The following is a 25,674-nucleotide window of genomic DNA, read 5'->3' on the forward strand; positions in this document are numbered from 1 at the left end:
AGCTTCTTAGAGGAGTCAAGCAAGAGGAAGAACGACAAAGTTGGGTGGGAGTGCGTTTGACGGACTGAAAGAATCCTGGGTCCGGGAGGAGATGCGCTCCCCGCCCCCCACCTGCACCCCTGGACGCTGAGGCTGCAGTCTGCTCCTCTTGGGCACTCTGGGCATATATGGCGTAATGAAAATGCGAACAATTCTCAAACTGAGTAGGAATGAACCGTGTGAGAGCCCTGTAGGCCAGAGTAGTGTCTGCCCTTGACAACTGATCTGACGTTTATGGAAACGCCCCAGGAACCCCCACGAGGCCCCATCCGCATGCAGTAGGCACTGCCGGTGTCGCGGGCTCCTCAGCGTGTGTGGGGCGCCGGTCCTGTGCGGAGCCGGCTTTCCTCTGGCAGCCTCTCTCTGCCTCTCGTGGAGAGCGGGGCCACCTGCTCACCCTCAGGCGGGCTCCTCTGCCTCCAAGGAACTCCTCTTTTTGCCTGGAACATGGTGAAAGAGGAGGAGGACAGTCCGGGGTGTGCCGAGCTCAGTCATAAAGCCAAGGACCTCTGTTCTGTGATTTCCGCCCAAGTTCAGCACAGCCGCTGCCTCCTCGGACCACAGCCGAGGAGGCAGCGGGGCTCAGCAGCAGGCCCTGTCCACTTGGCATCGTTAGTTTTTAAGAGCCATTTAGAGCCGACATTTATTGGTGCTAGTGGTCTTGGCTGTTGCCAAGAGGTTCTTGCCCTCAGATCCCGGCAAGGAGGACTCCAGGATGCACCTGGGGCTCCAGGCTGGCAGAAGGCAGCCTCTGGGGTTCTTCTTCCTGGACACTCCCTCCCTTCTTGGGAAAGTTCAGCCCTGCTGGCAGCTGGGGGTCACAGTGAAGCCAGCAGGAGGCGTGAGGGCACTGGTCGTCTACAGCGATTGTTCCCACCGCCCTGGAGCTGCGAGCCACCCAGCCCCTCTGGCCTGGTCCTGCTGGCCTTTGTCCTAGGAGTCCAGGCTGGGCTTTCCTGGGATCCTGCCACAAACCCTTTCAGGCCTTTTGGATCCGCGCACTAGGGGCCTTCAGCGAGGCAGGGCCTGTCACCCTGCGGACCCCTCCCATGGAGCGCCCACCTCTCCCTGGGCCCTGAGATTGGCACTGATAGTGATCCGTTCTGTCCCGGCTCAAAGTCTCTTCAGCTAGGGCTGCTGTTCTGTATCCCCTTGTGCACCCCACAGGTGCCCTGAGAGGAACGAGGGTGCCCCAAGGGCAGATGAGCTCAGGGAGCGAAAGGACGCACTGGGAGGGGCGAGGGTTCCTGGGGGAAGGAGACTGGGGGGGGGGCCTGTGCTCTAGGCACCCCCAGGGTCAAGGTCCCCATGCCTCCTGTTCTTGAGCCTGGGAGGCCCAAGAGCTGAGAATGGAGGGCTGGGATCCTGGGGTCCCTGCACCACTCAGAGGGGATGGAGTGAGGCAGTTTGGGCGCGTGGGCACCAGCCGTACCTGCAGCCCAGAGAGAAGAAGGTAGGGGAGGGGCATGGTGGCACTGGGTGGGGTCCCAGGAGATACCCAGGAGGGCAGCAGTGGCCCAATGCCAGGATCGCCAGGCCAGTTGGATGTTGGGCCTCGCCAGTGGTGATCAGGTGACCCTAAACCCAGGCTGAGAGCCACCCTGCCCTAGCCCTCCACCCTGTCCTGCTCTGGACCACGTCGAGCCATCGGAAGCAAATGCACTGGTTCCCACTGAGCCTGCGTGGCCCTGCAGTTCCCAGGGCCTGGTCCCCAGCCCCCAGTGGTTCTTGCCACTGTGCTGAGGGTCTAGTTCTTATTCTGAAATGTAGGTCAAGGTCCTGGGATGGTGGCCCGCAAGCTCTGGGGCCCGCTGCAGTGTCCGTGGTGTGCCTGTGGGAAGCTCACGGTGCCACTCTGCCTATCAGAGTCCACAGTTGGGGTGGCAGCCACTTGGGGCTCAGTTCGGCCCCCACTTGGAGCAAGTCAGACTCCAGGGCTTCTCCCTTGGGAGGATTCAGCCCCAGCTGGCCTGGGGGTCCGCACCACCTTTGGAGCCATCGCCCCTGTATCCAGGCCAAACTGTCTTCTTGGAGAATATCCCTCCCTCTGCTGGCCCCTTCCTTCCCAGCCCCTGCTTCATGAGGACAATGCAGAAGAGTCAGCGGGCCTGGCCTCCGTCCAGCCCCAACGATCCTGGGCCAGCTGTGGGCTGCTGGGAGCTGCCTGGCTCCTGGCCTCAGGATGGAGCCCCATGCGCCCACCTGACCCTGGCAGCTGATGTCCCCAAGCGCCCACTACCTCCAGCCTGTGGGGCAGGTGCTGCTCAGCCGTGCCCAGCATGGCCAGTGTTGCTGGTGTCTGCTGAGGCTGAGCCTCACAGGGCCCTAGGAAGCCCGTTCTTCCCGAGGCCCAGCTTGCAGCGCCCAGGGATGTGGACTCCCTTCTGAGCTGCCAGCTTCCTCCTTTGCAGTCAGCGTTTCAGCACCTCCCAGGGACATCTGATTCAGAGGACAAGGTGGTGCCACTGAGTGGGGGCCTATGCCAGCCCGTGCCAGCCTGCCCTTGGCACAGGGCACCCACTCAGCTGCGTTGATGAGAAAGGCGGAAAGGCAGCCTAGGTCCCAGTGGCAGGTCCTCCTGCCGGGGGTGGCTCCCAGGACACTCAGGAAGGGACGCCGACCCTGACCTCTGCCTGTTTAATTCTGTGCCCTCTCTGTCAATAGCCCAGAACAGGATGGGACCAATTACAAGGGGCTCCGGTCCTTCTGAGCGTGTGCTGCAGAACTTCCGAGGGGAACCTCTTAGTGGCAATTAGAAGCCGGGTCAAGTGGCCCGCAGCCCGGCCTCCCCGACGCGCGCCAAGTGCCTCTGCAGACGGGGACCAGCAGGGCTGGCCTGACCTGCTCCGGTCTCTCGTCCTAGGTTTATTACAGAGTCATTAAAGACATCGAGCCGGGCGAGGAGCTGCTGGTGCACTTGAAGGAAGGCGCCTACTCGCTGCGCGCAGTGCCACCTGGCCTAGACGGTAAGGCCCCGCCCACCCGCCGCCTGTCACCTCGCACAGGACTTGGGGACGGGCACCCGAGCAGCTGCCCCCAGACCCGGGCATAGACAAAGTGCCCACCGACTTGTGTCTCCTTCCTTGGGACCCCAGAGCTGTGACCTGAGTTTGAAGCGTGGATCGGGTCATGCTGGAGGATGTCTCTAGTAGTGCGGGAGCTCCGGGTGAACTTTCTAAGCTATGTCATCATTGTCATTACCAGCTTTGCTCAGTACCAAAAAGCAAGAGGGGAGGAGAATGGGAAAGAGCGGAGTCTGGGGCCTGGCAGCCTGGGTGCCGCGGCCCTGTGTGGTGGGGAAGCTCCCTCTCCTGTAAGAGAGGCGGGTGCTGGACATGTCTCTGAAAGCAACCCCCGTCGGCAGGTAGAAGCCAGGAGACGTGCTGGAGGGAATTTCACTGGGTGGGAGGCAGTTTAGGGTTGGGCCCGGCCTGGTGGTGGGCTGGAACTGTTCTGGGGACAGCTCAGAGAGACCTTGGCTGGAATCCCTAAACTCTTCCTGGCCTTAGAGAGCTCCAGAATCTCCTTGCGATGCCTGCCTGTCAGGCTGGGACCATGAGTCCCTTTCTGTCCATCCACGCCCAAGGACCTCTGAGACACGCTTGAGAAAGCACCAGCCTTACACAAAGCAGGGGCTGGGCTCTCTCTCTCTCTCTCTCTCTCTCTCTCTCTCTCTCTCTCTCTCAGTAGTGGGCACTGGTTGAACCCAGGGCCTTCACTCTGAGCTTCATCCCCAGCCAGTTATTTTATTTTGGATTTTCAGACAGGGCCTCACTAAGTCACTGCATTGCACAGGCTGGCCTCAAACTTGTGATCTTCCTGCCTCAGCCTTCCTGAGTCTGGGATTACAGGCCAGTGCCACCACAGCTAGACTTGGAGTTTTGAAACACAGGCGTGGGCTCCTTCCTCACATGGTGAAGCACAGGGTCCTGGACCTGGGGGGTGAAGGAAGGCAGCTCCAGGGCTCATGTGTGACCACCCTTCCTTTGCTGAGACCCTACCGGTGGACAGAGAAGCCCTTCTCCTTTGAGCTGTCCCCAGAACAGTTCCTGCTCACGCCAGAGAGAAAGGGACACAGAGTCTGCCCTGCCCGCTGACACACAGGCTTAATGATTAACACCATCTCCCCGAGAGCCACTCTGATTCCTCAGGGCGGGGTCACAGCTGCGCAGGGAGCAGGCAGGAGGGTGCTGAGCCCAGGCCCAGAGAACCCTGCCTCAGTTTACAGCAGCCAGAGCCCCTCCCCCACGCAACAGCGGTTCGCGGCCCTGAGCTGTCAAGGAAATCAGCACAGAAGGACAATGTCACCAGCTGGGCCCTGTCTGTCCTTTTCTGCTAAAGCGTGGTTTTCATTAGGCTGTTGAGAAAAGAAAAATAAATTGCCAAAACCTGGGTAGTGAGAGAGGGGTCTCATTTTCCTTAAAATAATTGTTGAAAAGACCTGTGAGTCTTGGAGAACACGCGAGACTCCAGAAGATAAATCTGCTTAACTTAAAGAGAGTGTTCGGCTGTGGGGTTTCATTTGTACAATGAAATTTCTTTCTTCAAAAGGTTTTTAAAAACCTCAATTCCTGCTCCCCACAGGCCCCAACCCCCAGTACTAAATAACCTGGGTCTCCATTTTCCTAATAATCTATCAAACGCTCGTGGGCTAATTGCTTCCCATAATAGTCCAACATCAAATATTTGACTTTTCTTCCCTCGGCTGTCAAGGTCGCTTCTTTGACTCCAAGCGACCACCCCACCCCCAGCTAAACTCTGAATTGCGCAGAAAGAAAATGCAAAAGCGCTCCTCACTAAGATAATTATCATAAAAAAATCTTTTCCACCGGCCCCAGCTAAATGCAGCCGGCCCCTTATCCCTGCAGGAATTTGGAGTAGCTCTTGAGCTCTTTTGAGGTTGGAGTTAAAGATTAGCATGTAGATGCTGGATAATTGTGAACCCCTCGGTTCGCAAAGCCATTAGGCACTGATTTATTTTTCTGTTATGTTCCTGCTCGGCCGTGAAAGTTGCTGCTGGAACTTAAGCTAGACAAGCCAGGGCCAGCTTTGACAGGCAAGACGCAGGCTGCTGCGGCGTGGTGTGCTTTGGGTCGCGTGGGAGGTGGGACTTCCGCCCTGGCCTGCAACCCTGGCCATATCTGCATCCAGAGGGTTCAGTTTCCAGCGAATCGCTCTTTTGTGTGTTTGTGGGGTGAAGGGGACTCGAGGGGGACCACATCCAGGCAGCCGGGGAAAGGGAGCCCCACAGAGCTGTGGCTCTGTTAGAAGCACCATCCCAGAGCCAGCACTCTTGGAAGCTGAGGCAGGAGGGTCACATGCTCAAGCCCAGCCCAGCCTGGGCAACTCAGCAAGGTCACATCTCAAAATAAAAAAGGGCGCGCGGGGTGATGGTGGGGAGGTGTTTGGTTGAGAACGCCCTGGGTTTAGTCTCTAGTACCAAAACCCAAAACGTGGCCCAGCTGCTGCGCCCGTGGCTGAGAAAGGGAAGCCACATGAGCCCCTCCCCCGGCTGTCTTTGGGGAGAAAATGAAGGAACGTCTGCCTTCACACTGGCTTCTGTTTCAAAAGCCGCAAACAACTTATTTTACTGTGCAGAAAGCCAAGAGGACGCCAGGGCTGTGGGAGCCCAGAAGATGTCGAGTGACATGGCCAGGCACCCAGATGTGGTGTCAGGGTGACAGCAGGCCCGGGCGAGCAAGGCCACCCTCTCTGCCTGCGTGGAGCTGGGAGACCCAGCTACCCAGCACCTGCGTGGCAAAGCTTAGGCAGGGCATGTCCCCTGCCCTGACCCTCCACGGAGGGCTGGAGCCCAAGGAGGAAGAGGGCATGATTGTCACCAAGGTCAGCACTGTCCTGGGCTGCCTCCCACCAGGGCAGCAGCTGGAATTGTTCTGAGTGTTATTTCCAGTGCCAAAAGTTTTATTTTAAATCTTAATTCCAAATCAGAAGGAAAGAAATAGTTGATAGATAGAAGCGGCATTTCTTTTTTTCTTTTTCTTCTTTTCTGCATTTAGAACAGGGTCTACAGGGCCTCGCTACATAGATCAGACTCATAGTGACTCTCCTGTTTTCAGCCTCCCGAGCGCAGGGATCACAGGCAAGCACCGCCATCCCAGTCTCGGTTGCCGTCCCAGTGCACCCCCGGGGTGGGGCCAGCGTGGCACGTCGGGGGTCAAATCCCAACTCCGATAACTTTTAGTTGGGCCCCGAAAAGGCCCAACAGGAAGGGGCCTTTCCGATTCACTCAGTGCTGGTTGGGCTCTGCAGCCCACGGGAGCAGCTCACTGGGCCCAGAGGGCCCAGAGGGCCCAGTGTGAGCGGCACTTTGTGCTCAGACCCCCAGGACTGTCCCTCAAATGCAAGTCTAAGCCTCTGATGACAAGGGGAGGCGTGGATGGGGAATGGCGAGCACCCCACATGCTCACAGGACTGTATTGTGTACCAGTAACACAAGCCTGGTGTGACACAACGCTCGGCCTCTCCCCTGGATAGGTCCTTCCTCTCCCTGGCTACTGCTGACCTGAGATGAAGTGGGGACACAGGGCCTAACACATGCATGCCCATGAGGAATCCCACGAGCCTCAGAGGCTGGCTTCATGTGCACTATACTCCCCGCAGATTCCTGAAAGAGGTGGCAGGCTGGAACTGGATCGGTAGGCAGCACCCGCAAGCCTGCCCGAGGCCCACTGGCACTCTAGCATGAGCCCGGGGCCCAGAAGGGTTTCCCCACTCAGCTTGTCCAGGGAATACTCTCCTCCCTGGAGACCTTAGGGCAGAGCCCACCTCCCAGCCCCGCCCACCAGAGTTGCAGGTAGAGCTGGGCTTGTTCAACTCTGAGCTGCTGCTGCTGCCTGTTCCTCTGGTCTGGGTGTAACTCTGGTGAGCCACAGAACCCATACGCTGAAATCTGATGGGTGGCGGGTAGCATCTGCTCCTTGGGCTCCATACAGACACCCAGCAGCACTTCTCTGCCACCAGACATCTGCCCCTTTGCCTAAGATGCAGCCAGGCTAGCAAGTGGCACCAGTGTCAGGGTAGGCATGTCCCAGCAGCCCTGCAGTGGCATCTCGAAGCCCAGCCCCAAGGTCCCTGCCTTGAGCATCCATGACTTGGGGCGGGCGCTACAGAGTCCATCAGTAGTGGCACTAAGTGTGGCCCGAGATGGCACCAGAAGAGCAACCCCAGCCTGGGCTCTGGGACGCATCCCATCAGCAGGTGGTGACACTGCCTGGTGACAGCCATGCCGCCAGGCCCTGCACCGTCCATGCCCCAGGTGGCCCCTTCTTCTGTCCAGCGCATCTCCTGTGCCTGCCTCTACCACTGAGCCTCGGTTCAGGCCCTGTCAGCCAACACTCAGCCACAGTTTATTAAGGCTCTGCTCAGTGCCAGGTGTGGGCCAGGCCTGTGTGTGCACACTCATACACACACATTCCCACATGCACCCTTATGCACAGCAAGACACAAACACACTCAGCACACACACCAGTCACCCAGTACACAATCACACATATAGCATGCACACATATGCAGATAGAGCCCCACACGCACATGCATGCATACGGAAATACACACATAAGCACACATGCCAAATCTACATGCTGTGAACACACAACATGTGCCCAGATCGATATATGCCCAGAGCAGTCATACAGACCTACACACATCCATGCACATCCGTATGCATACTCACACAAGCGTGGATGCAGGTGCAAGACGTGCGCACCCACGGGCCCGGCGGGTAGGCAGGGAGCCCACAGCGTGCGCACCCACGGGCCCGGCGGGTAGGCGGAGAGCCCACACCGTGCGCACCCACGGGCCCGGTGGGTAGGCGGGGAGCCCACACCGTGCATACCCATGGGCCTGGCGGGTAGGCGGGGAGCCCACACCGTGCGCACACATTTGTACATGTGCGCACATTCACAGCGCACACTCACGCACAGATTCACCATACTGCCTCTCAGGGCAAGAACTGGGAGCAGGTGTTTTTCTCCAGGCCTGGGCTGGACACAGGGTGCCCTCCAGTGGGGACCCCATGTCAGAGGAAGCCGCTGTGTAGGCAGCCGCAGGCAGGGGAGAGGAGATTCCCCCGCCTCCCCGCCCCCACAGGGATTACAGCTCCAGGCTGATTGTTTGGCTTGGCATTGTGGTCAGGATGCTGCCTTGTAAACTTAATAATAGCCGCCCCCCTTTTAATTTGTTTGACCTTGACAACAATAATTTATTATACGAGTTGGAGCTCTGTCCTCTTTTCTCCTAATTCATAAACAAAGCCCCGGGCCTGGTTTCCTTCTCCACTCCTGGGCAGGAGGCTGCCTGAGGCACGGGAGGGGCCTTGGGGCTCGGCCCCCCGCAGAGAGGAGGCCGGTTCCCGCCCTGCACCTCCTGCGCAGCCGCCCAGGGCCGGGGTGAAGCTGCGAGGAAGGGGCAGGGGCGCGGGGTGGGCGTGGCCCCGTGGGAAGGGAGGCGGCCGGCCGCGGCCCGCTGCCCTCATCACCTCCCCTCTCTGTTTGCAGAGGAGCCCACGTTCCGCTGTCACGAGTGTGACGAGCTCTTCCAGTGCAAGCTGGACCTGCGGCGCCACGAGAAGTACGCGTGCAGCTCAGCGAGGGCCGCGCTGTACGAGGACCTGGGCGACGACGAGCTCAAGCCCGAGGGCCTCGGTGGCGGCGGCGGCAGTGGCAGGGACGGGCGGGCGCACGAGTGCAAGGACTGTGAGCGAATGTTTCCCAACAAGTACAGGTGCGCCCCGGCCGCTGGCACCGCCCCGCCCCATTGGCTGAGATGGCTCGGACCAGCCCCTCCTGTGGCACCTCGGAGCTGCAGGTTCCCGGGGTAACCCCCCCTCTGGACACATGCACGCGACTCCCTCTCAGTCAGTCAGTGAGCCAGCCCAGGAAGGGGTCACCCAGGGTCCCCTTGTCACTGGACCTGGCCCCTGCGCCCCTTCGGCACACTGGGCTGTCTGGGGGCCCGGTCCTATGCTCCAAGGAGCCAGGAACTTCTTCAGGTTCCTGGTTCCTCCAGGACAGAGTCAGAGCAAAACCCCCGCAGGCCACTAACCACCGTGATGGTCAGATTTACCGTCCGTCCCAACCCCGGCCCCCCGGGGCAGCAGACCCTCTGCCCTGAACAGATGACTGAGAAAATTAGCGTGTGGGCAAATTCCCACTGAGCCCAGCGCGGTGAGCACCTCTAAAGAGGGTCCCTGTTTTCTTTACATAAACACATAAATCACAATTAACAACAGGGAAAAGATACACTCTCCAATGCTGGAGAAGCAGGCGTCTCTGCTCTAAATGGATGGCCGGGCCCCGTAATTAACAGGCTGTGATGTATTACTGCTTCACTCATGAAGATTAACGGTCATCCCGGGGACGGGGCGGGGGACTGGCAGGGGTCCCCCGAGAGGAGGGGATTAGAAGCCACTCTTTCAGCCAAGAGAGGCCCCCAGCAGCTGCGCTCCTGGCACATACATTGAAGACCCTCTTCTGCAGCCCTGCTGGCCTCTTCCATGTGCCCGGCTCCCCTGACAGGCACCCCAAAGTCACTCAGAAAGCTGGGCTTCCAGGCTTCCCCACCTTTCTGGGGCTTGTGGCAGTGCTGAAGTTCCTGGACCCCTTTGTTTCTAGACCCAAGGGTGACCTCAAATTTGGGGTCACTCAGCAGGGCGGCCAGAGCGTCGGGGGCTATGGGGAACCTTGCCTCTGGCTGGGCCCAAAGGACTGTCCAGGATGAGCCTGGTGGGGTTGGGGCCCCAGGGCCTGGGCAGAGGGCAGGCAGAGGCCACAAGTGACCCCTGCCCCCTGCACACAGCCTGGAGCAGCACATGATTGTCCACACGGAGGAGCGAGAGTACAAGTGTGACCAATGTCCCAAGGCCTTCAACTGGAAGTCCAACCTCATCCGCCACCAGATGTCCCACGACAACGGCAAGCGCTTCGAATGTGAAAACTGCGTGAAGGTACCAGCATGGGCGTGACCTGCCCCTGAGGTCACAGGTGTCCTTCCCTGTGACTGTGGAGGACAGGAGGTCTCAGAGGTCGGGTCACAGAGCTCAGAGGGACAGGGTCAAGACCAGACCCCAGTCCTATTGAGGGTGGCTCTGGCCTCTGCCAGTGTAGACGGGAGAGGCTGGGCTGAACTCCCAGAGCCACACTTTCTGGGTCCTGGGTCTTGCGCTCAGCTGGTCTCCGCCTGTGACTGTGCAGCCTCACGGGCAGTTTTCTCAGGAGTTACCACTGAGAAAACTGAGGCTGGGGAGGCGTGGTCGCTTGCCCAGTCCCTCAGCGGGCCAGGGCTTCAGCGGACACTGTGCTGGTCAGCTCGGGCAAGCAAGGCAGAGAGGGAGGGAATCGGGCTCAGGACTCCCGCCCAGGGCCCAACCGAGGTGTCCAGGCAGGGTGCAGACCTGAGGCGTCTGCCCCCAGGTGTTCACGGACCCCAGCAACCTGCAGCGGCACATCCGCTCCCAGCATGTGGGCGCGCGGGCGCACGCCTGCCCAGACTGCGGCAAGACCTTCGCCACGTCCTCAGGCCTCAAGCAGCACAAGCACATCCACAGCACGGTCAAGCCTTTCATATGTGAGTTGCTCCCGCCTGCGCCTGTGCCTGCGCCCGCCCATGCCCGCTGCACTGCCCGCTGCCCCACACGTGATGAGCTGGGTGTGCTGTCCCGGGTCCCCTCCGCACTCACGGCCCCCTGATGTCTTTGCGGTGTGGCCGTGGGTCCCTGCAGCCTATGGGCGCCCTCGAGGGACAGTGTGCCCTTGGAGCCCGCCTCTCATGCTGCCCTTGTTGCCGACATCCTCCAGGTCCCTTCCCTTGGCCTCTTGAGTGGGCAGCGGGTGGTGGAAAGGGCCACTGAGTGACCCAGCGCCTGTGCACCCTGTTCACACCCCCTGGCTGAGCACCACGAGCACAGCGTTCCCTGGAGAGCCCTGTGTGTGGCAGGCGCTGCTCACGGTGGCGAGGGACAGCACACATGAAGTGGCCCCTGTCCTCATGGGGCTCACACGCTATCAGGAGGGGACTGGCAAGCACTGACCAAGGTGGCAGCCCACTGGCCCAGGGACAGCGCTGCAGGGTCAGGGCCTCAGAGAGCGCTGGGTGGGTGCTGCCCTGCGTATGTGATGAGAGGTGCCAGCAGCTGAGCCCCGGGGCCTGCAGAGCAGACTGGGGGATGGACAGAGAGGGGACAGAGGTCAGCAGGAGCAGGTCTGTGTGAGCCCAGCTGAGGGCATTGTGCCGAGTCAGCTCTCGGCAGGCGCTGAGTCATCCTGTCCCCATCGCTGAGAGTTCCTGTGCTCAACTCAGGTGGAAATCCCAAAGGACAAAGAGCAGCCTTTCCACCACTTGCAGGCTTTGGTGTCACTGGTCAGCCTTGTTGTCTTGCCCAGTTTGAGACAGAAAGCAGGCAAGCAGCGCTATGCACGCAGGGCTTCCCGGGGACTTGCGCTTGAGCACCAAGCGGCAGTGCCCAGTAGGGTTCCCAGATGGCGTCCCTGCAGTCGTAGGGAACAAAGCTCACGCCAACAGAGCCTGGCTGGAGCGTGCCCGTGGCTGTGGCCTAAGGCCCCGGGATTTCTGCACAGGCTTGTTGGTGCTGTGCTCTCCATGCCAGGAATCTGCGCACTCTTGTCGGGTTCATCTGCCAGGGCCTCAGCCGGGAAGGGCCCGTGTCCATCACACGGACATCCTGTGCCGCAGGCTCACGGGGAAGCTTGGGGGGAAGCCAAGGCCCCCCCTGCTCTGTGCCAGACAAACTCCACCCGCTGTCATGCAGGGGCGCTGAACGTGCACCGCACTGAGCCACCACACGCATGCACAGAGCCACATGCAGGCTGAGCCGTGTCACGTGCGTCATCCTGAGTCACGACACCTGTGCACACACACCGGTCCTCACACTCGTGGCCCCAGCACTGAGCCGGGTCAGCATGCTCCACGCAAGCTCACAGAACCCTACACATCAGGGCACTGCTTGCTCCGGCTGGCAGACAGGGAAACAGAGGCTGTCGGACGCATAAAGGCCGGGCGCTCTGGCCACACTGCTGGGCCCAGAGCCCAGGGCTTTGCCCCAAGCTTGAGACCCTAGGTGAGGAAGCTTGCCCACTGGCCAGTGTACAAAGGCTGCTTTGCCACCACCAGCCACCTCTCTACTGCAGAGGGGGCAGCTGGCCACGGGAGGACCACCCTCGTGCCACCCGGGAACCATCATTGCCCTTTAGAAGGGCCGAGGAGGCCGAGCTGGGTGAGGTGAGGGGCAGGGGCAGCCAGGAGGCTGCCTGGGGAAGGTATGCGTGTTTGTGTGGAGTGGTAGCAGGGTGTACTAATGCAAGCGAAGGCGTGGCAAACTGCAGCCCTAGAAGGCACTGCCCCCACACCTGCAAGCGAGGCTTTCAAGTCCTCTTGGATGATGTCGCTAAGGTGAGCTCCAGGGACCGCAGAGCCGGGTGGCCGAGCCCACCACTTCCACTGTGCTGCTCGAGCTGTTTGCACGATGGCCAGGGGACAGGGACAGCCAGCCTCGCACACACAAGGACGTGCACACACACACCTGGCATGTGTGTGCTCCCCTTGTACCCACGTAGATGCATGCGCACCGCGCAGCCTGCTCTGGGCCTGGGTCCCCATGCCGCCAGGTGCGGGGTTCCCGGGTCATTTCATACCTGTTTGTCTTTGCTTTCTGCTGGTGCTCCAGGCGAGGTCTGCCACAAGTCCTACACGCAGTTCTCCAACCTGTGCCGTCACAAGCGCATGCACGCCGACTGCCGCACGCAGATCAAGTGCAAGGACTGCGGGCAGATGTTCAGTACTACCTCCTCCCTCAACAAGCACCGGCGCTTCTGCGAGGGCAAGAACCATTACCCGCCGGGCGGCCTCTTCACCCCCGGCCTGCCCTTGACCCCCAGCCCCATGATGGACAAGGCCAAACCCTCCCCCAGCCTCAACCACACGAGCCTGGGCTTCAGCGAGTACTTCCCCGCCCGGCCGCAGCCCGGCGCCCTGCCCTTCTCCGCTGCCCCGCGGGCCTTCCCCGCACTCACCCCCGGCTTCCCGGGCATCTTCCCTCCTTCCCTGTACCCCCGGCCGCCTCTGCTACCTCCCACCCCACTGCTCAAGAGCCCTCTGAACCACACCCAGGACGCCAAGCTGCCCAGCCCCCTGGGCAACCCCGCCCTGCCCCTCGTGTCCGCAGTCAGCAACAGCAGCCAGGGCGCTGCGGCGGCCACGGGGCCAGAGGAGACGTTCGAGAGCCGCTTGGAGGATGCATATGCGGACAAGGTCAAGGCCCGGAGCCCCGACATGTCCGACGGCAGCGACTTTGAGGACGTCAACACCACCACGGGTACGGACTTGGACACCACCACGGGGACAGGCTCCGACCTGGACAGCGACGTGGACAGCGACCGCGACAAGACCAAGGACAAGGGCAAGCTGGCCGAGGGCAAGCCTGAGTTCGGGGGCGGCTCCGCGCACCCTGGGGCTGCCAGTGGCGTGGCCGAGCTGCCGGTCTTCTACTCCCAGCACTCCTTCTTCCCACCACCCGAGGAGCAGCTGCTGACAGCTGCGGGCGCCCCCGGAGACTCCATCAAAGCCATCGCGTCCATCGCGGAGAAGTACTTCGGGCCCGGCTTCATGGGCATGCAGGAGAAGAAGCTGGGCTCCCTGCCCTACCACTCTGTCTTCCCCTTCCAGCTGCTGCCCAGCTTCCCTCACTCCCTCTACCCGCTCACGGACCGCGCCCTCGCCCACAACCTGCTGGTCAAGGCCGAGCCCAAGTCGCCCCGGGACGCACTCAAGGCGGGTGGCCCCAGCGCCGAGTGCCCCTTCGACCTCACCACCAAGCCCAAAGAGGCGAAGCCCATCCTGCCTGCGCCCAAGGCGCCCACAGTGCCCGTGTCCAGTGAGGAGCAGCCGCTGGACCTGAGCATTGGCAGCCGCGCCCGCGCCACTCAGAATGGGGGAAGCCGGGAGCCCCGCAAGAACCACGTGTACGGCGAGCGGAAGCCTGGGCCTGGCGAGGGGCTGCCCACAGTGTGCCCGGCGCAGCTGCCTCAGCAGCCAGCCCTGCACTACGCCAAGCCCTCACCCTTCTTCATGGACCCCATCTACAGGTACCCACATGCCCCACCCTCACCCGCTGTCACCCCCTACATCACCCTCTGAGCTCCCAGGGAGATGCCACCCCTGGGCCCACACACTGGAAGGGCACCAGCCTGGTTTGGGAGCTGGGGCAGGGTCCCAGGCACTTGTGGACCCCTCACTCCATGTGAAGCTCAGTCACACGTGCCTGGCCGGCAGCGCCACCGACTCCCTCTTTAGATCCCCTTCCTGGGCCCAACTCCAGGGAGAGGAGGTCCTCTACACTAAACCTCCTTCCCCCGAAGTCAGGGAGGTCCTGCTCCACCCATGAGTGCCTTCTCCGCCTCATGGCATCCCACTTCCCTTCTGTGGCCTGGGGTGTCAGTGAGGGGCCACTGTTGGGGAGGAAGAGGAAGGGTGGGGGAACCTGGAGGGTCAGATCGGGCCCCACCCGTGTCCAGGCAGACAGGTGGGAGAGCAAGGCCAGTCCCGAGGAGGACACCAAGCAGTGGCCCTGAGCGGAGGGCACCTTGCACACGCATGTGCATGCCAGCACTGGTGTGCAGGAGCAGGTAGAGCCCGGATGGCCCGTGTGCCTGCTGTCCCTTTGGGACTGACACAGGGTGGGAACAGGAGATGGCCCTAGCTCTGAGAGGCTGCTGTGGTGGGATGCGGAGGGTAAAGGTGAGCGCCAACTGTGTCACAGTGAGGCTGGCCCAGAGCGGCCGCCGAGGCCACAAGTGGGCTCCAGCGCCCGCCGACCCAGGCAGCCCAGCCACAGCCAGCCTCTAGAAATGCGCGGCCACTGCTGTGGTGGGGTGGGGAGCTCACAGCCAGGGAGCCCTCGGCCCTGCAGCAAGGGGCCCTGGGGCTCAAGACACCCCTGGGATGCCCACTCTCTCCCAAGGGTGTCCTGGGAGTCCCCAAGGGGTACAGTGTTGGCATCTGCTGTGGTGACCACACCGCTGCAGAGCCAAAGACGCAAGAAACAGGTGCCAGAGGCTGACTGGGCCCAGTCAGGAGGCATCAACCGCCGGGAAGGAATGAAGTATCAGAAAGCGTGATGCGATCAGAGTCCCTGGAGACAGCCATGGGACAATGGCAGGAGGGAAAGGGGCCGCTGCCCGCTGACATCACAGGACTCGGGCGCTGAGAGGAGCCTGGCAGGTGGCCGTCTGCTCAGAGCCAGGGCTGCAGCCGGCAGGCCTGTGGGCAGCTGCTCTGCTCCGCCCTCGACCCCCAAGCGCCCTCCCCGCCACTTCGGGTCGGAGCCTTCCCAAAAGCTGCTGCTGTGTGCACACACACACACACACATGCACGCACACACACACTCATGTTCACGCTCGAACACATTCACACACTCGCACACACACAGTACTGCAATTCACACTCAGAGGTCAGACTGCACACATGCGCTTGTCTGCCCATGGACTCACCCTTGCCCTCATTCCCACCTGCTCACACTTTCACGCTCATGCACACCCACATAATCACACATGCATATATGCGCGCACACACTCTCACACCCCTGCACCCCGGGCCCCGGGCCACACGCCTGTCCTGCGCCGGCAAGGCCCTCAGCCTCCCCTCCTGGCCAGGTCCCCTGGGCTGGCCTGGGCTGGCCGTGCTGTCTTCCTTGTCATGTCTCCCTGTGGCCGCCCATCTGCCTGCTCTGTCTGGGGGCAGGCAGCCACAGCTGCAGGCGGCAGAGCTGGCGGAGGGAGGGTCCAGGATGGGCCTGTCCCAGCCCCATGCCCAGGGACTAGTCTGGTGAGCACAGGCTTGACGTGGCAGGACACAGCCCCTGGGGAATCAGCAGGAGAAGACGGGGTTGGGGCTGACACTGCACCTCCAGCAACCCTGCTGAGCTCAGGAAGCCTGGGACCCACGGCAGCCCCACCACACGGAGCTGGCTGCCGGGGCCCCCACTCTGAGCTTGCCTGGCCCCTGATGTGCTCGGGAGCTGGCAAGTGAGCACACAGAGGAGAGCAGGAGCCCGAGGGCAACAGGCAGGAAGAGGGGCCTTGCAGGGTGAGATAGGGCAAGAGGGCCTGGGAGCCCAAGCAGGTGACAGAAGAGTCAGGTGAGAGGTGCAGGTGGCATGGCAGTGCCCCGTGCAGCTGGCTTGTGGCCACATGGGAGCAGCCACACACTGGGGTGGCCGTGGCTCTGTGGGGTACGTAACCCCTGTGTTGCTGTCCAGCAGGGTAGAAAAGCGGAAGGTGACGGACCCCGTGGGTGTCCTGAGGGAGAAGTACCTGCGGCCATCCCCGCTGCTCTTCCACCCCCAGGTAAAACCCACGCAGGTGGCAGGACCCCAGGGGAGGTGTGGGGCCAAGACCTCTGGGCCCACTTCGGTGCCCCATGGCAGCAGGTCTCCAGAGGCAGGGCCCTCCCTGGAGAGCCCACAGACACTGTTTTTGCCAGGAGGAGGAGAAAGGGGGTTCTGGAGGGGCAGCCAGGGGCACAAACTTGGTGGCCTGCTGAGAGAGCTGGGATGGGGCCGAGTTTGGGGCAAGAAGGGACAGACTCCCAGAAGCAGCCCGGAGCACTAAGATGGCTGTGTTGGCACCTGGGTGCTTGCTGAGCATGCTGGCTATGTAGAGGGGCAGCAGGAATGGAGGGGCACCCTTCTCAGGGGGCAGAGAGCGAGGCCACCTAGGGGCTCCTTGGGAGCGGGATGCCGAGGTCTGGACACCGGGCACAGGCCCACGGCCTAGCCAGGCCTCGCCCTGCAGGGCGGCACCGTGCTGTCGCCTTGGTGTCCTGTGCCCCAGACTGCCTGAGCTCACTGTGGGACAGGCCCTTCTGCACCCCAAGTCACTGTCCCTGCCCCCTACTCCCCAGAGGGCTCAGGCCGCTCTCATAGTCCTGTGCCCACCACAGCATTGTTCTCGGGCTCCTCGGCGTTTCCCGCTGTGGACAACCTGCAGCTTGTGAAACCTGGGCCTCGGCTGAGTTCACAGCTAAACTTAGCGCCTCCCATTGTTTCTGGGAGCCATGCGGTTTGCTTAATAACTTCCCTCGATTTTCCTCAGGACGGGCTGCGAGAGCCGACAAGCCAGCCAGGCGCATCCTGTGTTTGTGTTTGTGTGGGGAGCTCAGCCGGGAATATCTGATCGGGCTGAGCAGCCGAGCAGGCGGGACCCACCCAGGCCTGAGGAAGAGAGGCCCGCGGGGGGCCGGCTGCCCATTGTCTGTCCTGCCCGGTCCCCCCTAGTCCACCACCCTCTGCCTGCCCTGTGGCCCAGGGCCAGAAGGAAGGGGCAGGGGAGGCATGACTCAGTGTGGGCTGAGGCTGGGCCATCGCTGGGGCAGAAGCCCCTGTGGCCATCCCTGCAAAGCACAGAGGTCATTGCTGTGGTGAGGTTACCTGGCACGTGCAGGTGGCCAGCACACACCTTGTGGCTGGTGTCCTGACTGAGGCTAGGGCCCCTCTGGGCAGCTTGTAGGTGTGGACCCCAACAGGTATATGCAGTGACTCCAGGGTCCCCGGAATTTCAAACCCCACCTTCCCGTGGGCCCCTGGCCAGCTTCCCCTCCCGAAGCACTCGCAGCTGAGATTGGGGGGCAGCACTGAGGCCTGAGTGGCTCCCTCATCTCTTCTCCTCCCTAGTCACCAAGGTCAAAACCTCACTAGGCCACCCAGTCAGGGGCTTGGATCAGAACTCTGTCCACCAGATGAAAACGACCAGCTCCTCTCCTCCTTCTTCGACCAGGCCCATGGCATCCCCAGGGAGCAGAGGCAGTTCCCTCTGCCCATATCAACTGTCCTGCATGGTGTGATGACCCTTGCGTTATTGTTTGGAATGTGCTTTGGGGAGATCTTGTCTTAAAGGGCTGCCATTTACCTGCAATTATGGAGTGCTGCCACTAGGTGGTGGTGGTTCCCTGGGGCCCCCTCAGTGTTTTAAACTGAGACTCAGAAAAGGAGTGCAGTGTGTAACCCGAACTAGAGGACAAGGGCTGGCAGTCAGCCAGCTGCACTGCTGACCTGGGTCGGTTTTTAGGGCCCCATCCTTTCCTTCCTCAACTTGGCTGGTTATGGAAGGCCAGCCCAGCTCCCTCTGCCTAGACCTGGATGACACCCAGGGTCCCAGGGCAGGCAAGGTGGCCACATGTCCTGGGTCCTCCGAGCACCTGCAGCCGTGCTGAACCTTAGAGCCCTCAGGTGCCCAGGAGGGGCCCACACCCTGCAGCTGGGCGGCAGCTGGTCCCTGAGTGTCCCTGACCTCTCCCCTCTCTTGTGCCTGCAGATGTCAGCCATCGAGACCATGACGGAGAAGCTAGAAAGCTTCGCAGCCATGAAAGCTGACTCAGGCAGCTCCCTGCAGCCCCTGCCCCACCACCCCTTCAGCTTCCGGTCCCCACCCTCCGCGCTCTCAGACCCCATCCTCAGGAAGGGAAAGGAGCGGTACACGTGCAGGTGAGGCGGCCTCTCGGCTGGCGGGCAGGTGCCTGGTGCTCATCGTGGCCCTGAAGTGCACTCAAAGTCTTGCTCTGTCGTGTTAGAGCTGGGCTCCCGGGAGCCCGCCGCATAGCCTCTGCCACCCAGCTAAAGCCAGGAGGCCTGAGGGGGGCCAACATGTGCCCACAGCTCTTGGGGACAGCTAGCCATGCTGCTGGGAGTACACGCTCCCTGCTGTGCAGGTGGTCCAAGCTGGTCTGAGCCTGCGCTGTCCACATGGTGTGGGCTGGGGGCAGTGATGCCACTGGGTGGCATTGGTCCATCAGTGCCATGGTTCAGCTAACTTCTCTGTAAGATCAAAGCTGGGCCCCAGGGCCAAAAAGGCTGGGATTTGGGGACACCTGCACCCAGGGGTGAGTCTGGGGGTTCTGGGTACCAGATGGAAAGAAGGTCAGGAAAAGGGGCTGTAGGTCACCTGACACCTCCTTCCTGCGTATCTGTCCACCCAGGTACTGTGGCAAGATCTTTCCCAGGTCGGCAAACCTCACCAGACACCTGAGGACGCACACCGGGGAGCAGCCGTACAGGTAGGGGTGCCCTAGTGCTGGGGACGCCAGGCTCCCGGGAGGTCGCGACTCTGCGGCTTCAGCTCCTGCTTTGAGCAGACATGGCTGCAGCCAGCCTGCCCTTGCCCGACCTGGGGGCTGGCGGCTCTCTGGGCTGCTCCAGCCCTTGGCCTCCCACTCCCCAGGAGGTTGGGATGAAGCAGGAGGCACCCAGAAAGCTTCTGCGAGGGGCCTCCCACACTCAAGGACGGATGTAAGGAGCCCGGTCCAGCCCTTCTCTGCTCCTCTCCCAATGGCTACCGCTGTGGGCCCCCATCCTGGGTTGGGGCGCTGAGGATGCCTGAAAGTCCAGGGCAGCCCGGCTGCGAAGCCCCACATCTGCCCCACCTCACTCCTACCTCTGGGGTGGGGAGGTAGCTACACTCTGGAGGTGGTCATCGAATTTGGGGTTCAGAGCAGCTCCCCTGCAAGTCTTGCCACCCTCGTTCCAGACAGGAACCAAGGCCGGTGACACAATGACTTGCACCCTGCTGCCCCCAACCTGCCGTCCTGTCCCACTGTGTCCCTGGGGCTTGGCGGGGCTGGAGCCCTGCCCCGCGCTCCCAGAGGGGACCCTGTCCACGTAGCCCAGGCGGTTGTCGTCCTGAGACACACGAGAAATGCCTGGTTCTCTGCCAGACCTGCTTCAGTAACACCCTGGGCGTGTCTGCCCAGCAGGGCTGGGGAAGAAAGGACTTGGCTTGGTTTGAAGCTGACGGCATCTGAGGCCTATACTGTGCCCACCCTGAGCTTTGGGTGACCGGGAAGTGACCCCGGGATGACACAGGCCCTGGAGACCCGGCTGTGCACTGTCCCGGGGAGGGAGGGAGGCAGGCCCATGGCCCTGGAGGCACGTGCTCCCAGAGCCGCTCCGAGCACCCTGCAGGCTGCAGTCCTGGCGGAGGCTTCAGCTGCCTCATGCTCTGCCTGCCCTCCTGCACACGACCCCCCGGCCCCCGAAGCAGTGCCGGCTCTGCAAAGGCTGGCGACAGAAAGATTGATGTGGTCCTGTGTCTCCGAGAAAGCAAGTCGCGCCATTTCTCCGTAATGAGAGCCGACTTTTGGACAGTTTTGCGTGCTAAGAACCCCTAGAGGGTCCAGGCTGAATTTATAGAAGAATTTAATTATCATTGATTTCTTTTGCTCTCCTCAATCTGAGAGCTTCGACTTGGGTAGCCACAACTGCTTTGCAAGTTTGTGTTGCAAACCTTTATCTGGTTCGAGGCAGGCGGTGTGGAGGGGTTTGATGCTGCGTGGCTCCGGGGATTGCGCTGACCCTTGGGAGGATTTTAGCTTGGAAGAGGGAAACGCACAGTCCATCCCAGAAGCCCTCAGTGCTGGGCCCGTCCCACAGAGGAGCACGCCCCCTCCACCCCGCCTACCCACGTGGGAGCGCCACCTCAATGGCAGCACCCACACGCACACCCTCTGCAAGTGCACGCACACATCAGGTCCCAGGCATGCGCGTGTGTGTGTGTGTGCCTGGCCTGTCCATGTGTGCTCGGGAGCACCCAGGCCCTTCATCCACAGGCTTTCTTGGGGTTCCGGGGTAAGTGAACCGCAAGTCTCTCTCTTTGAAGCCCTCGCTCGGCTTATCTAAGCATTCAGAGCATGTCTCCACACCCTCCTCGGGGGTCCTGCTCTCCCTGGAGGAAAAGGCCTCCCTGCCCCACCCTACGGTGCAGCCAGGGAGCCGAGCTCTGCTCTCAGCTGTTCCAGGCTTGAGATCTCAGGGGGAAGGTGGAGGGTGGGTGTGGCGAGTGACACCCTGTGTACAAATCCAGCACGGAGAATCCGCAGGACTCAGTTGGAAAGGGGTAGGGCTGAGTTGGGGATGGGGGGCATGCCGCCTACAGTCCCCAGATGCTGTGGCATCTCCCGGTTGCTGGTGGTGCCTGTGCCTCCCCCACACCCAGAGGGAGCCCTGGACACTGGCCTGGGGCCCCTCCTGCTGGCTCCCCTCCGAGGACCACACCCCAGTGAGCACTGTGCCATGCCTTCTCCAACCCCGCTGCGTCTGTTCAGAGGCAAGCTGCCTGTCGGAGAGGGGCTGCAAGTGCCCCTTACCTGTCTTCTTCCTTGTTTAATTTTATTTTAAGGCCAAGCCAAAGTTCCTTCTTTCCCTTCCCTTCCTTTTACAATGACCTAAAGCAGCCCCACCCCGTGATGGCTGGCAGTACCCGCTGGTCCCAGGGAGGACACTGCTGCCCAGGGGTGGCTCCACCTGCCCCGCCCCAGGGGTCCCTCTCGAGCTCCCTGGGGCCTCTGCCAGGCGCTGCGGCTGCCCGCCTGCTCTCTTTCCTGTGCTGTCTCTCTGCTAGCGCAGCTGTAGGTTTCCCTGGGCCCCTGGCAGCTTAGCTACAGCTCAGCTCCCAGCTGCCAGCCACTCTGGTCCCTCCTAGCCCAGGGCCCACTGCCCCCTAAATTTCACGTGGACGTTGCTGCCCAGGCCATTTATTTTAATTAAAACTAGGAGAGGCCATGGTCAAGACCCTGCAGCCAGAGGGAGTACACAGCCCCTCCGGCCCCAGATTTAGACCCAGGCCCCGTACCCTCACACCAATCCACAACTCATACATCGTGGTGCTGGGGGCCCAGCGCTCCTGGGACACCCACATGCCTTGAGGGCACCCTGCTGACCCCTGGGAGATTCAGCACATGGGCACTGCCCAGGCCCGGTGAGGCACACAGGGGCTGGAGTTGAGAGAAGTCGGAGCAAGCCGCGGGGCCCAGCCTCAGGCCAGGCCAGGGAGCCCCAGCCCCAGCACTGATGGGGTGGCCCCAGGAAGCACATGGGGCTGGGGTCGGGGATGCTTCCCATCTTCTGGGGTCTGTCACTGGGCAGCTCAGAGGTCAGCTGGGATGGCCAGCCAGCCCGTGGCCTTGCTCCAGGCCTCTGATGTTGTGTGGCCCAGTGAAGGCCACTCTTGCACGGCCCTCCCTCCCTGTGTTGGCATGCAAGTCCTTTCCTACGTGAGGGCTGGCGACTGGCGTTCGGCCCTGGACCAGGCCACTAGCATCGAGTCAGAGAGGGAGGCGCGTGACAGCCTGGACCTCCTGCCAGAGTGCAGGGCAGGGTGTTCGGGGTGTGAGCCCTGTTCTGGCCCCACGGAGGCTGTGCGGGTCCCACCCCCAGGAGCCGGGTAGGCCAAGCACCACTGTGGCTGTAGCAGAGGCTGCGTCTTTGCAAATAGGAAGACTCGTGATCACAGAGACAGGACTCCCACGGGCTTTCCACCGTCGGGTTCAGAGAAGCCCTGTGGAGGCCCAGCAGTCAGGGCCCACGAGCGTGCTCTGGCGCATGGGAACACTCACACTGCACGGCACCCACGTGTGCAGCAACCACGGAGTTGGTTGGGGCAAGCAGTGGGCAGGATGGTGCTGGCTCTGGGAGTCCCGTGGGCCACCTTTCAGCTTCCCAAGTGTAAGGTGCAGGCTGGGGAGGCCCTGCCGCCTGCAGGGTGCATTCGAGAGGCCTGAAGGTGTGCATGGCAGGGCACCATCCTCAGCTGGGTGGGCAGCAGGGCGGGAAGCCCCCCTCGGGGGGGGGGGCAGGTAGGAGCCTTAGTGGATCGCCACCCAGAGGCCCAAGTCAGAAGGGGCTGGACAGACCACGGACCTGGCCACAGGGGACAGCTGGGCCTGGCCTTCCCTCGGGAGCTGCGGACGAAGCAGCCAGAGCCGGCCTCAGGCTCCCGACTCCACCTGGGAACCCGAAGCGGCTCTGGCATCTTTTCATGGTACAAGGTCGCCCTCTTGTGGCTGCCAGTAGCACGTGGGCCTGAAGCCCGGGCCGGAGAGAGGAGCTGCCGCCCCCACACCTGGGCGCCCCGCAGCTTCGGGGAAAGGCCGGGCCCTGCGGACGCCGTCCCACGCGCCGCCCCGGCCCTATCTTCCAGGTGCAAGTACTGCGACCGCTCCTTCAGCATCTCCTCCAACCTGCAGCGGCACGTGCGCAACATCCACAACAAGGAGAAGCCCTTCAAGTGCCACCTGTGCAACCGCTGCTTCGGCCAGCAGACCAACCTGGACCGGCACCTCAAGAAGCACGAACACGAGGGCGCACCAGGTGGGCGGCCGGCTACGCCCCAGAGCCGCTCCGCAGGGCGGCCGGAGCGGACAGCCTGACGCCGCCTGTCCGTCTTTCTGTCCCCAGTGGGCCAGCACGCCGGGGTCCTCGCCAACCACCTGGGCACCAGCGCCTCTTCCCCCACCTCAGAGTCAGACAACCACGCACTTTTAGATGAGAAGGAAGACTCCTATTTCTCCGAGATCCGAAACTTTATCGCCAACAGTGAGATGAACCAGGCGTCCACAAGAACAGACAAACGGTAAGAGACCAGCGGGCACTGGCAGGTGGGCAGCTCCTCCACCCCCGTGCCGCAGGCTCTCCGCCTGCAGGGCTGGTGAGAGGGCAACCCCGCGTGGCCAGGGAACCCTGAGACAGGCGCTCCTGTGAAAGGCTGCATGCGGCCGCAAGAGAGCCGGAGGCCCGGAGCCAAGGGCGAGGCATGTGCTCACCCCAGCCCGACCAGGTACTCCACAGCCAGTGCCTGTTGGCCCAGTGTGGGGCGCCCCTGCTGGTCACAGGTGGACATGTGGACACATCCACATAGGCAGAGCCACCTCGATTTATAATGAGGCCACACCTGACAAACCCATCAGGAGTCAGAACTGCTGTGAGCCACACGCTCGTCCACTGCTGCTAGCCCCCACCTCCTGTGTGGCCAGCCGAGGGGCACATGGAGCCTTCGGCTGGGCCCATCCACCTCGCACAAAGCCCGCTAATGGCAGCGCAGGATGCCCTGTTAGTTCCTACACGCCTGCATCTCAAGGCTGGCTGTGCAGTGTGTGACAGAACGCTTGTCCTGCCCCCCAGCCACCCAGTGTCACTAGTAAGTATTGTATGGAGCATGGCTGCTGGAGAAAGACCTGAACCAGAGGGAGGGCCCTGCTAAGTGGGTTTCACCTTCTCACCCTCCTAAAGTCCAAAAGTCTGAGACCACCTGTGCACACACGTGCATACGCACACACTGCAGTACACACAAGTGCACTGTGCACAGGTGCACTAGGGCGGCACACCTGTGCGCATGCACACGCACAGCATGCGGTGCCTGTGTGTGCCCACATGTGTGTACACATGCACACACTCCAGAGGGAGGCGGAGGATGGCCGGGCCCGGCTCCAGGACTTCTAGGTGTTCCGACCTCCCTGCCCCCAGAGCTCAGTATCTGGAAGGCGCTGGGGACCCAGGAAGGGACTGTTCTTGGGCCAAAGCTGGTGCCAGAGCAGCTGCAAGAGGCAGACATGCTGCAGACCCTAAGAGGCCACAGGAAGGGACCCCTTGGAGGGCCACAGCCGGAAGGGCCTTGCCTCCATCCAGGCCAGCCCCGAGCCTGCAGCCGGCTGCGGCCTTACATACTGGCCATGACATGAGGCCCAGCACCCCGACTTCTAGCGGGCAGGATCCCCGAGCCTGACCCCAGTGCCAGGCCCAGCTGCCCCTCCAGCTTAGGCCTGTGTCTTCCTTGTCACTGTCCCAGGGTAGGGATGGCAGGCAGTTCATGTGGCGTCCTGGGGAAGACAGGCTCCGCAGTGAGGTCCCCTCACTTCCACAGAGCCAAGAATGCAGCCTTGCCAGAGCCCTGACGCCCCACCCGTGGCACCGGGGAAGCGTAGTGAGCCCCTGGAGACTCTTGAAGGAAAAGGGGCAGCTGGGCCTCACAGCATGTACCTCGGTACCGCACTCCCACCGTCCTGACCCCTCATTTGTTGTGCAGCATTTTGACAGGGCTGTCCCCCCAGCTGGGGAACAACAGAACGAGAGAGGCTCAGCCTTCAGACAGCCAGTCCTGCTGAGGAAAGGTCACCAGGCCCTGAGAGCCAGGGACCTCTCATTACTGTCCCTGAATTACTGTCGCCTTTCCACAGCCGGCCTCGTGGAGGCGCTGGCAGCCTTGTGTGGGGCCAGGACTGAAGTCTTCTGGTTCTTGTTCAGAACCTGTCCCTTCCCTTGGTGTGCCTGTGTGGGCACTGGGTCCTCGCAGAGGTGGCCGCTCTAGGCTGGGGGCTGCTCGTCCAGTAGGGCTGGGGTCCCTGTGAAGAAAGCGCTGGCCACACGTGAGAGCTCAGCATGACGTATCTGCTGGCCAGGGGTACCAAGGGCTGTCGGGAACACCAGAAGCTGAGTGGGGCCTGGATAGGCCCCCTGGGAGCGTGGCGGGAAGGGACACCAGTGCCATGACCTCAGCCTCTGCCTCCTGAGCTCTGGAAGCCGCAGCCTCCGTACTGTGAGCGGCGCTGGTGGGGCGCTATGTCGCAGGCTGAGGTGCCATCTCATCCCCAGCCAGGACCCGCGCTGTTGCTGTGGATGCCACACTCCACAAGCAAGGAAAGGAATGCTCCCCACTGTCCAGCTCCCCAGTGACAGGGATAGAGCCCCAAGGCTACCCAGGGCCATGAGAGTGCTCAGCCTGCACCTAGCTACCTGGCCACCATGGGACGCAGAGGGCCACACGCTCTGCTCCCACAGGCCTA

At 62.0% G+C, this 25,674-nt stretch overlaps 1 protein-coding gene across 5 annotated transcripts in view; it reads left to right on the top strand.

Annotated features, from left to right (window-relative positions):
• Positions 1-25,674, top strand: part of Prdm16 (PR/SET domain 16) — a 278,992-nt gene that overhangs the window by 247,058 nt on the left and 6,260 nt on the right. For 4 of the 5 annotated variants that reach the window (XM_004639604.2, XM_023699473.1, XM_023699475.1 and 1 more), the window contains 10 exons: positions 2,903-3,005; positions 8,556-8,781; positions 9,856-10,003; positions 10,470-10,623; positions 12,740-14,156; positions 16,328-16,415; positions 18,381-18,550; positions 19,042-19,119; positions 23,037-23,206; positions 23,294-23,468. In XM_004639604.2, coding sequence (XP_004639661.1) covers positions 2,903-3,005; positions 8,556-8,781; positions 9,856-10,003; positions 10,470-10,623; positions 12,740-14,156; positions 16,328-16,415; positions 18,381-18,550; positions 19,042-19,119; positions 23,037-23,206; positions 23,294-23,468 — 2,729 coding nt within the window. The remainder of the gene's footprint in view (positions 1-2,902; positions 3,006-8,555; positions 8,782-9,855; positions 10,004-10,469; positions 10,624-12,739; positions 14,157-16,327; positions 16,416-18,380; positions 18,551-19,041; positions 19,120-23,036; positions 23,207-23,293; positions 23,469-25,674) is intronic. The other variant, XM_023699472.1, reaches the window with a different exon arrangement.

Source organism: Octodon degus, unplaced genomic scaffold (genome assembly GCF_000260255.1).
Source record: "Octodon degus isolate 3935 unplaced genomic scaffold, OctDeg1.0 scaffold00113, whole genome shotgun sequence".
Classification (NCBI taxonomy): Eukaryota; Metazoa; Chordata; class Mammalia; order Rodentia; family Octodontidae; genus Octodon; species Octodon degus.